Genomic DNA, 12,141 nt, shown 5'->3' with positions numbered 1-12,141 from the left:
GACTGAAGAACATCAAGGTGGATAAAAGCAGAGTTTTCTTTCACCTGGGGAGGCACAGCCCCTTGAAGCAGTACTGACTGGAAAGCAGCTCTGATGAGAGGGATCTGTGGGTTTTGGTAGGCAGCAAGGTGAATATGAGCCAGCAGTGTGTAATGAAGATTAACAGTACTTGGACTGTAAAAAAAGAATGATAAGTAGAAGACTTTACTCTCCTTTACTAAGCACTGATTCAACTGCATCAAGACTATTCCACTTGCCTACTATTCCACCGATGTCGGAACGGACACCCCCCTCTCATCTAAATGCACAAAAGAGAGACACATAAACTGCAGTGAATTTCAGCAGAGGGGCAGAAAATTGATTCTTTGGATTGCATCTAAAAGCTTGATGTTTCAATTAATTATGTATTAAAACATAAATTGCTCTAACATCAACAGAAAAAAGCGTAAGTAAAAACTGTTAAAATTTCAAATGTTTTGGGTGTCATAACCATTACTATAAGATCAAAGTATATTTTGAAGGTGAAGAATGGGTTGACTTGGATCTTGAGGGTTTTGTTCGGTTTTCCAGAATATAAACTATATCTTCAGTATTTGTAAGTGTCCTTTCTCTAATAAACATGCAGACTTGGAACCACAGAGTCTTTTGACTTGCTTTTTAGGGGGGGTGGTATTTAGAAGTGTTTTGAAGTTTTAATTTCTTCCCACTGAGGAAAGTAAGTCCAAACAGAAGAGGAAGAACAGAAGAAAACAAATCTAAGTGCAAAAAGGCAGATGATGGGTGGGTGGGAAACAGTGGTGAGTACAATATTAGCCAAATCATTACTAAAAGAAAAAAGGAGTGGTGTCGAAACCTAGGTATACATTTAAGAGAAACTTTGAGGATGGAAAGGAGCTCCTGAGATTGTTCAAGCAGGATCAGCCAGAGCAGATTGCCTAGGATTAAGTGTAGTTGGGGTTTTAATAATGCTGTGGATGGTTATTCAACAAGCTTTCTGAGCAATCCACTGTAAAAAGAAAATTCACTCTTGCCACACTCTTGCACACTCTTACATTTTTCGTGTGTTGGTATCTCTTACGTCTTATCCTGGCAGTAGACTAGTTAAGAGGAGTCTGGCTCCCTGTTTATACACATAGATAAGAGCCATCCTCACACAGCCATTCTGTTCTTCAGACTAAACACGTATCAAGGATGTTCCAGTTTCTTAATCATTTTTGTATCCCTTTTCTAGAACCACTCCTGTAAACGCACGTCTGTGTTGTCTGGGGAGCCTACACCTGGCCTTTGTAATGCTGAGTTGTGAGCGCATTCGCCTTGCCTTTGCCTGCTGGCAGTGCTGCTCTTAATGTAGTCCAAGAAGCTGTGGACCGTCTTTGCTTGCAAGGGCACGTAACTGGTTTATGGTCAGCTTGGTTTTTTATGTTCCTCAAGATCTCTCTCTACCAAGCTGCTCTCCAGTCAGGTGGAGACACTCCGCAGGTACTGGTGCTCCCTTTGTGCAGGACTTGAATTTTTCTTTGTTGAACATGATGAAATTCCTTTCTGTCTAACTCTAGATGGTGGCAGAGGCAAGTAATACTCACTTTCCCAGGAACTGAGTTGAGGCTGATCAGTCTGTCATCAGTCTTCGTTCTTGAAGATAGCACTGATATTTACACTCTTCTATTTAACAGGAACGTGTAATCACCTTTCAATTACAGGACTAAGAGTACACTCATCCAAACATCAGGCAGCTCCCTCAGTGCTCACGAGCATGACCTCTTAGGGCCAGTAGACTTCTATATGTCCTGTGTAAATGCTCCATAACCTAGTCTTCCACTGAGGCTAAGTTTTCCTTGCTTTGGCCATTCCTTCTGTTCCTGAGGACCTTGGGTTCCTGAATACTGGTATTGCATTAAATACTTGAGGCAAAGAAAGTGCTGGGTTCCTTGGTTTTTCTGTGTTTATTGTCATCAGGGGCTCTGCTATATTTAGGAGTGGCCCTACATTTTCTCTAGTTTTCCTTTCCTGTTTTTATAATCATAGAATTTTACTGCACAGGTTCAAATCAAGGTAGACCTCGGCTTTCCCAACCCTATGCCTACACAATAAGACATACCTCTTCCTGCCCCAGATCATTTCCTTTTTATATCTAAGCTCCCTATTAATTTCTGCAGGCTTCCTGTTGCCTTTGATGTCCTGCACATGGTGATAGACCATTTTTTAGCTTGCGATGATGCTTTAGTATCAACTAGCTTTACTGGGCCCTTCTCTAAAGGGTATCTTTAGGCTTTGTAGGATTTTTCCAAGTAGGTCTCTGAAGAGATTACATTCTCCTGTCGTGAAATCCAGGGTTGTCTTGTACTATATCCTTCCTCTAAGGATTCTGAACTCCATCATCTCATCACTGTGGCAGTGAAACTTTAATGTTCCATGACCAGTTCTTCACAGTTTGTATGTGTCAGGTCTAGCAATTTACTTCTCTATCATCAGGACATTGTTACCACTGCACTCCAGAAATTCCCTGGATTGTTTGTGTTCTGCTTTGTTGACCTTCCAGCAGATGCCATGATGCTTCAAGTTCCCTGTGAGAACAGGGCCTGTAAACATGAAACTTTTTTCCCGTTGCCTGAAGGAGTCCTCATATATACTTACTCTCTAAAGCATGCACCTATTACAGCATCACCAGTGTTGTTCTCTCTGCTAACCTTGACCTATAAGCTCCTGACTAGTTCCTAATCTGCCCTCATATAAGGGACGACTCCTCTTAGCCTTCCTAGCATCTTCTTCCTGAAGAGCCCTTACCCATTAGTTGCAGCACTCCAGTCATGTGAGTTATCCCACCATGTGTCCATAATCCCAGTGTTGTTGTGGACCTGCATTAATTACACAGACCTCTGTAATCCCCTTTGTTCATTGCCCATGCATTGGTGTATAGGTGTTTCAGGGAACCACCAAAATGTGCTTCTCTCGCTTGTTTGTTGGGGAATCTCTCCAACAGTTAGACTCACAAGTCTATGGACATTTGGATTTATCAATATAAAAATGAACAGTTAAGGGATTATCAGAGATTCCACACGAACTTGAAAGACTAGGAGAGGCTGTATTACCATTAAGTAATAGCCATTGGGCACTTAAATGGAGGATTTAATATCATGCACTAATGAAATGGGAAATCATGGTGGAAGCATTTGCTGAAATTTTTCTGAAGAGAACTGGGCAATATAAGGAATGAAGACATTCCAAAATAAACAGCTGCCCTCTAAATGCCAAATTAGTTAGGGCTTCTTTTCCTAGGATTTTCTGACTTTCAGGAATTCTTGGTGAATTAGATTCATCATGTTCTGAGCAGGAGAATCCCTAGATGCCAAGTTTTTTCATTACAGTAATGCTGTCATATACATTCAAGCCATGATAATAAATTCACTACTGACTTTCTAGGCTAGAAGCGTGGGTTTGGTCTTCTTCGCAAGGAGTTCTCCTTCCTTGCTTTTGCTTTGATATGACCATTCTTTGGAAATGTCTTTGTGATTCTGTGCCATTGTATTCTCTTTTATGATTTTATGGTGGATACCTTCAGAAGGCTTCCCCAGTCTTTTTTTATTTGCCTTTTCTTGGTTGATTAGTTGGTTGGTTTTGTTTGATTTTGGTTGGTTGGTTGGTTTTAAAGCACCTTGCATTTTGGGGGTTTGTTGTTGCTGTTGTTTTATTCACTTAGGTTTTGGGGGTATTTGGGACATTTTTGGTTTTGGAGTTTGTGGTTTTTTAGTTGGTTGGTTTGTTTTTTTGGTTTTGTTTTTCATTTTGTATTTTGCTTGTTTGTTTGTTTGTTTTTTCCAGAGTGCTTAATATGTTTCTGTGTTTTTAGGACTCCTTCTTTTCTGTTTTTTTTGGAAGGTCTTTTCATCCTGACAATATCCCTCTGTGGGTTTGTTATGAAGGGAGGTGCTTCTTCTCATGTCTTTGTTTTTGAGTTGAGGTTCTCACTCAGTCTGGCAGCCTTCACAGACTGGTCTCTTGTAACTCTGTATAAGCTCATGATGAGTGTGTAGTGCATCTGCTCACTGAATTGCAATATAATTTAAAATCTGGATAGAAGTGTTTAGCCTCTTCTAGTAAGAATCACCTATTTGTATCTTTGCTTCTTCCTAGCATGAAGGAATTTGTTGACTAGCCCAGACCCTTGGAATGATGTCTTGAACAGAGTCTTAGCATTGTTTCTGTGCACTGCAGTTCAGTCTGCAAACACACAGAGAAGTGGACTGAGCTTAGACCATGCCCAAGCACAGCTCTTATTTTCATATGTTCTTTATGAATTTTATGAAAATTTATATTGATATATTTTCATATTCTTTGTTTTTCATATATGAAACTTCTGGTGTATCACCTTTATGGGTCATCAATCTGCTTTTTTACCTGGTTCTTTATGGTCATTCGGGTGTTAACATGTGTGTTTGAACTTGGATTTGGAAGCTATAGATGCCCATTGAGCATTTGTGGTAGTGCCAGCCACAGACGCAGTCCTCAGTACAGGAAGGGAGCAGCTGGGGTGGTGGCAGTGGTGTTCCCTCCCCGACGGGACAGAGATGTTCCTGCAGCACCATGGACAGGGCCAGGTTTGGGGCGGCAGCAGGGCCCGCCGGAGGCTCCGCACCTCGGTGTGTTCCGTGGCTTGGGACTGGGATGTGTGCAGAGTCGTGAGTCTCTGACATTGTTGCTGGCTGTTCTCTCAAGCCAGTTCTTTCCCCAGGTACTCCAGTGTTCACCTGCTTACAGCTCCCAAGATAAGGAGAAGAGGAGAGTCTCTGCGTCCCAGTCTCTGCTTTCAGAATCTGACATAATGAACTGTAATACATTGCTTTGTAAATGCATCAAGCGTCACACCTGCTGACATTAAAAAAAGATGGGGAGTGTGTGTGTTTTGTTTCTAAGGCATTAAAGATCTTCAACATAGCCTAGAAAATGTTAATTTAATTTTTTTTGCTGTTGTTTAAATACTAGTGTTATGGAAAGAGAGTAATAAAATCTTTGCATAGTTTGGAAGTTGTCATGTGTCTTTGTCTTTACAGTACTGTGTAATAAATGAAAAGTTGAATTAAAAGCAGAGCTAATACTGTCCCATTTTGTAAATGTGCATTTTTATTTTAATGATAAAACAAATGTGTGTGGAATATTCTGAAAAAAAGTCTTGTACATACTCTCTGCTTTTTTGCTTAAGTGCAATAAAAAATAGAAGAACCTCTATGTAATTCAGTACAACCTAGCAGAATTTGGTCAGATTTTCAATGTAATATGCTGTCTTAATGTGGGAAGATTTTGTAAGTCACCTTTGAAACAAGCCTGTTTTAAATCAAATCTCCAGTCAACCACTTCTAAGGAGATGATACTGAAAGTTCTGTCAAGCATTTTGAATGGTAATATTAAAAGATTATGTGTTTTTTAAGAAGTTTAACTGTAGTTTGTTGATGGAGAACAGAAAGAGTTGCTGGCTGAAAACTTTACAAAAGCAGAATAAAGGCTGATTGATGTAAGGCATGTAAACAAAGTGTTGTGTATGAAAAGATAGATACTGAAAGTGGTAGTAAATTTGGTTTTGTTTTGATTTGTGTATTGTTTGTTGAGTGAATTTGTATATTTGGAGAGCATAGCCAATGTTATATTCTGATCGTGGTTGTTTCTATGCAGACCTGGACAGTACATTTTGACATTAGCCATAGAGATTGACTGTGAATTAGTTGTTTTTGGTAAACATGACAGTGTGAGTAAGATTTTGCTCTTAGGGGGCCTAAAGATAAATTGTCATTAGACACTTTTCATTATTACTCTTTGTGTGAATATAAACTTCGTGTGTATTTTTCTAGTAGTCTTCCCCCCGTTTTTTTTCAGCGTTGTATTTTAACTTTAGTGTGTGTTAAAATACTATTCTTTTAATTTCAGTGTGGTAAAGTGATAAACCCAGAAATTTCCAGACAGAGATCTGACAATTGTCACTGAATCTATCAGACTGTAAGAACTGATAAAGTTCTCTAAGAGTGGTAACTGTCCAGCAGTTTTGAAACTGACCTTTGAAATATCCAGGATAATGCCCACCTGTCACACATCTAGTTAACTGTGATTCTGAATGTCTAAAGTGTTTTGCCACCTGAAGGTTAAAAAAAAAAAAGAAAAGGAAATGTATGTAGGGAAGGTGTAGCTATAAGAAGGTTCAGTTGAAGGTTTCTCTCTGGCTTAGTCTAACCTATCTCAAAGGAAGGCTTGCATGAGGAATTCTGCTGTGTTGAAGAATCTGGCCTTGTTTTTGGACTTAATTAAAGATTTAAAGTTCTTACTTGAAATACAAATACCCCATTTACTATGCGTATTGCATAATCTCATTTTTGGTATGGTAAGGTGAAGAAATGAAGAAAGGTTATATGTTTGACAGCATAATATAGCCACCATTTTATTAGATAACCATAATTTTAAAATCACGTGATCATTATTACATCACTGAATGTGTACTGTGGCAGAAGAATTAGTCTTTTATGAGCAATTAGTTGAGCAGATTTTTTTAGCTTGGGTAAAACTTAACCATTTATTATTAGCCATCATTTTCACAATGTTAGTTATCTTCCTCTGTAGTTCCAGATATGCAGCTGTGACATTTGTTGGAACATACCAGCTTTGTAATGTTATTTGGTAGTATTTTCTTTCTTCTTATGTAACTCATAGCAGAAAATAAAATGTTTTTTCTGGTTCAAATACTGAATAGACTTTGGGAAAACATAGTCTGAAAGTTGCTTTTCCTTAGAGGAAGAATACAGGGCAAAAAGAGAAGGAATGTCTACCGTGATCTAGTGTATGTAATAGAGAAATTATGAATTCCATCTGTTTAATAAGTACTGCCTAGATTTAAGGAATAGTATTGCTAGTCAGTAGGATTGCAGTGCTGTGAGAGAAAAACATGCCATGCAGCTGTATTAATTTTTTTATTATTTCAAGAGTTACGTATTTTCCAGTATTAGTTAGAGGAATTGTTTTATTTAACTAGCTAAATTTAAGAAGTATATTGAGCTTCAACACTTCGAGGTGGAAATAATGTTTTTTGAGATGATACTTTGTAATAAAGTTGATGATAAAAGTCTGTGCTTCTGCATACTTCACAAAAACTTTGCTGTTACCGTTTGGAACACTTACATCATCAAACCAGCTAACAAATCTTTTCATGGTATCTTTTAAGGAAGCAATGTATTAATCATTGTAGTTAAAAGTAATTTTATAGTTCAAATTGGCACCAGTGGAATTTGCTTCTAATTAATACTCTACTGAACTCAAGTCTGGCTTTTTTCCCCAAAGATATGAATAGCAGTATCACAAGTGTCTAGATTTCTGAGTACGGCTGTATGGTGTTTTGCCACCTTCCTTCTTGACCCATAGACTGTATGCAGAGAATACAGATGATGAAAAACTATTTTTTTAACAGCTGCTTTTTAGTTTTCTGGGGAAAGTGCGGGGGGGGTGGGGGGGGGAAGGTAAGTTAAAGTTAAGTAGCTGTAAACCATAACACGCTGTAGAGAGAGGAGAGAAAGTGTGAATTTTTCCTAGATGCTCATAATAGGGATAGTAGTTACAGACTACGCACGCAGTTAAGATTTGCAGGATGCAAAAATCAGTGAAAAATATGCTTAGATTTGTCTGAAATTTGCTGCAATTTGAGAATATCAGTCATTTGTAGCTGCTACATTAAGTATAAAATTTCACATCAACTATGTGAAAGAGGTCATAATTCTGTATTTTTGTTTTAGATTAGATTCATCACTTTGAGTTCTGTTAGAAGTTAGTCCTAGAGGAATAACTTTGGATAGGCAGTCAAACAATGTTATAAGTAAGGAAGGTTCTAATATAGATTGATGGCATTAAAGAATGTCAAAAGGTGTGTTTTGTTTTGTTTTTAACTTCAAATAATCTAGGAATAACAAGAAATAAAGGACAGTTAATAAAGACTCTCCAAAGTACGGAAAATAACCTGAGAAATATTGGTGCTTTGAGGAGTTTGGTCTGTATTTGTTGATTCAGTTTTCCTGCTGAAGATATGTTTACATCTTGTCCCTTCTATATTTGAATGTACTGTGCCTTTTTGATTGTGAATTGCTGAATATTGTGGGTAATTCAAAGTGTCTTTGCATGCTAAATCTGAGAGGTGTTACTCACAATGACCAGAACTGCTTTAAAGTACTATCCGCATAGGGTGCAAATTAAATTTATTCTAAATACATGATTTTTCTCCTCAGGAAAGCAAACAGTTCTTCATCTGATGGGTGTACTTTGATGCAGCATTTGTGTTTTCTGTTCAAATAGCCTAAATATTTGAAATTTGCCAGCATTTGCTGTTTATACATGTGACCAGTAATGGGGAAAGTTTTTCCTCCAAAAACTGCTGGGAAGGAAAAGGGTCAAAATAAATACAGGTGCTTAAGTAAATAGCTGTTGGTACACTTAGAAGGCAGTTAGAGTCAGTCAAGACACTGACAGAATCCTCTCAATCCCAGTTCCATGGAGACCTAAATACTGCAGTGCTCAGGGTCATGAAGAAGTGGTTTGTTACCTGTGGTTTTTCTCTGGATTAGTTTTTTTCTGCCTTAGTTAGGTCATCATGTATCATTGTCCAAGAACTGGTAGTCAGCACAAAGGAAGTGGTGGGGGCAGGCAAAGAGGTAGAGCAGGGAACCACAGATTCCAGACCAAAGCCTGATGTTTCTGGAGATGTTCTGTTGTTGCAGTTATCCTTATTGAATATGAATCTAGTATCTTGTTTCCCTATCTGTCTATAGTCTAATTGCATTTTGCTAGACTTTTTTATAGGGATCTGCCACCTGGCTGGCTTTCTTCGAAGGTGTTCTAGTCACCTCTGTGATTGGTTCTTACAGATATCCATCAGTATTATACTGAAAATTCCTGCTTACTTTTAGATCAGGTAGTAAATTGAAAGTGGTAAGAGAACAGGCAGTTGAAGAGAGCATAATAGCATCCTAAGGAGGAAGGAAAAGGGAGTGCTTCACAGCTGTTGGTGTCATTGTGGCCATTTCTTCCTAGATATGTTTGCATTGAATTAGAATCTGTGTAGATACAAATATATTTTAATAAGAATAGGTTAAAACCTTTACATATAATTTCTGATTGTTTTCTAGAAGTCTTTTGGCATTATTGTTGTGGAGTCTTGGAGTATTTTTTACTACTAATCACTGAGATTTTGCAGTGAAACCTGACATTAGCAAGACTACCTACAGTATGTAATTCAGTACAGTCTTGTATGTGGCTTTCCAGAGTTGAGAAAGAGTTAAAAGTTATAGAAGGGCTTTTGACACTTTCTGTGCTTTTCTTGCTCTATGGGTTACAAGTATTAATCTGCCTTATAGGTTACATTTCTGGTTTGTTTGTGATACTACACTTCTATAATGTTTGAGATGCTGTATTCCACAGGATATGGTTTTGTGTAGTCTGCTGTGTTCGACCAGTAAAAACATTTTCAGGTTTTAGAAGTGGAATTAAGCCATAGTGGATAACTGTCAAAGATATGCTGAACTGCCAGACAGTCTGAGGATGATGGAGTAGTCTTTTCTTTAAGCAAGCCCTAAATATGTTTTTTTTTTTCTTTAGAGTTACAGCACTGGACTGATTTTTGTGTATTAATTGAAATAAAGTATCCTATCAGTGATTAAAAAAAAAAGGTTACTTATCTTAGGATTCAGAAAGTATAGAATCTAGGTCTGAGGAGCTAAGTTGAATGTACTTTTTATTCTTTTTGTTTTTCAGAGGTCCAGAAGACACAATAAATGATTGTAAAATCCTTTTTATAGAGGAAATGTACAAGATTGAAAAGCCAGGAGCCTATCCATTGACATTTGGGGATGGAGATTTCAAAAGTATGCGCTTTTTAAATTATTTGAATATAAGTACAAATTAAGTGATGTTTATTTAGAAAATATCAGCATGCAGAGGTGGTAGTAGTAATTGTTTTCTGTTCAGGAAAGTAATAACATTGAATCATTTTTAGTCTTCTGTTCTAAAAGTATAGTTACTATAAGATGGCTGTATTACTTGACATATTCAGAAACTAGTAACAGCTTTGTGCTATCAGTCATAAGTGGTGAAAAAGGGAAACAGCTGATAATGCTCTAAACAAACAGTGCAGAATGAATTTGCAGTCTTATTTAAGTTCCTAGAGAAGTGTTCAGGTCACCAAAACTTCTATTGCAACTGACATGTAATTTAAGCTTTTAATAAATTAATAAATGCCAAAGATAGAATTAGTCTGTAGTAATGCAATTTAACTCTGTCATTATGTCAGGAAACAAAAAAAAGATAAGGAACTTTGCTCTAAAGCTGGTTGTACCATGAAAAAAAAGGGATAATTAATATTTGGATTAGTTTACCCTGCATGACCTTCTAAAAAAATGACTATGCCAGACCTCCTTAACCTCCCCACAAACATGGTAAGGAGTTAGTGGCAGTTTATCTAAAAAGTAGTGTGACATTTTACCCTAAGTTGGAAATATTAAAGTCATGAGTGCTAAATATTTGTGATAGCAGCACTGAAGACTGAACTGCAGGTCTGCAAGTAGGTTTTAGATATAATTATATATTACATTCCTGACTCCATGCAATTTTTCAGAACCTTTGGAGGTAGCTTTCAGTGCACAAGGAGTCTGAGTAATGTTTATTTGTTGTCTAAAAAAAAAAAAAATCACTATTCTTCAAAGGAGCAAATACCATTCCCTGCGGTATTCTTAAAAGTAAAAATGTCAATTTCTCAAGTCATTATTCATTTTTATTATTTGAGAATTACTTTCCTCAGATTACTAAAAAATGAAAAAAGAAAACTATTCATTCTGTTTTATGTTTTCTCGGTCATATTAAAAGATGTTTGCATATCTTAAAGCATGTTTTGATTTAAAAAGATTGCAGGGTGAAAAAATTTAAAATCTACAAATACTGGTTTGCAGTTACATACTGTTTCTTTTACAAGTATGCAGTGTTTTAAATGGCATAAAAAATTATTGCAATTCATTTAGTTCTTCCCTGCAGCTGCTGTGTAGTGAACTAATTTTTCAAATTGTGTGTGTCAAGGAAATGAGTGATTACTGTATTGCTGACTGTACAAAATTGTCTACAACGGTGCTATTTGATCTGACACGAGTATTTACTTATCATAGAATCATTTAGATTGCAAAAGGCCCTTAAGACCATCAAGTCCAACTGTTAACCCAGCACTGCCAAGTCCACCACTAAACCATGTCCCCAAGTGCCACATCTACATGTTTTTTGAACACTTCCAGGGGTGGTAATTCCATCACTTCTCTGGGCAACCTCTTTCAGTGCTTGACCATTCTTTCTGTGAAGCATTTTTCTTAATAACCAATCTAAACCTCCCCTAGCCCAACTTCAGGCTGTTTCCTCTTGTCCTTTTGACTGACCTTCTCCTGCCTACAACCTCCTTTCACACAGTTGTAGGGAGCAATAAGGTCTCAGGTCACCTGAGCCTTCTTTTCTCCGGGCTAAACAACGCAGCTCCCTGAGCTGCTCCTCATAGGACTTGTACTCCAGACCCTTCACGAGCTTCACTGGCCTATGCTGGACATACTCCAGCACCTCAGTGTCCTTCTTGAAGTGAGGGATCCAAAGCTGAACACAGGATTTGAGGGGTGGCCTCGTGAATCTATACTTTGTACACTCATTGCCACACTAATTGTTTCAGAGTCAAGATCTTCATTGTCTATCATAGCTCCTTCCCTGCAATGTTGATAGTTGTTTCTTTATTTGTAACCTCTTTGCTTAAACTACCCAAATATTGACATCTGTGTAGAGATTTGCACCTCTGTGTATGTTTTATTCCATTTTGTTCCTGGTCCCAATCTTATTAATTTTAACATATTGTTTATAACCTTCGTAAATAAGTATAATTCATAAATATAACCTTTAAAAGTGTGATCATGAAAAATAAATTGATCTCAGAATTCAGCCTTATTTCTTGAACTGCTCTTTTTCCTGAAGCCAGCACTCACCACACAACCCTGTTCATATTATTCTGTTTTTTCAGCCAGGTCATCTGTTTTGCCTTCATTCAAGCATGCACAGTGTACATCACTTGAGTTGTATGCCATAAGCACCAGTGTAGCCTTTCCT

The 12,141-nt window shown here is 37.5% G+C and overlaps 1 protein-coding gene across 4 annotated transcripts in view; it reads left to right on the top strand.

Annotated features, from left to right (window-relative positions):
• Positions 1-12,141, top strand: part of UHRF2 (ubiquitin like with PHD and ring finger domains 2) — an 80,485-nt gene that overhangs the window by 38,024 nt on the left and 30,320 nt on the right. For all 4 annotated transcript variants that reach the window (XM_032097235.1, XM_032097237.1, XM_032097236.1 and 1 more), the window contains exon 5: positions 9,772-9,881. In XM_032097235.1, coding sequence (XP_031953126.1) covers positions 9,772-9,881 — 110 coding nt within the window. The remainder of the gene's footprint in view (positions 1-9,771; positions 9,882-12,141) is intronic.

The sequence above is a fragment of the Corvus moneduloides genome, chromosome Z (assembly GCF_009650955.1).
Source record: "Corvus moneduloides isolate bCorMon1 chromosome Z, bCorMon1.pri, whole genome shotgun sequence".
Lineage (NCBI taxonomy): Eukaryota > Metazoa > Chordata > Aves > Passeriformes > Corvidae > Corvus > Corvus moneduloides.
The sequence above is the reverse complement of the archived record's forward strand: the minus strand, read 5'-3'. Positions and strand labels throughout refer to the sequence as shown.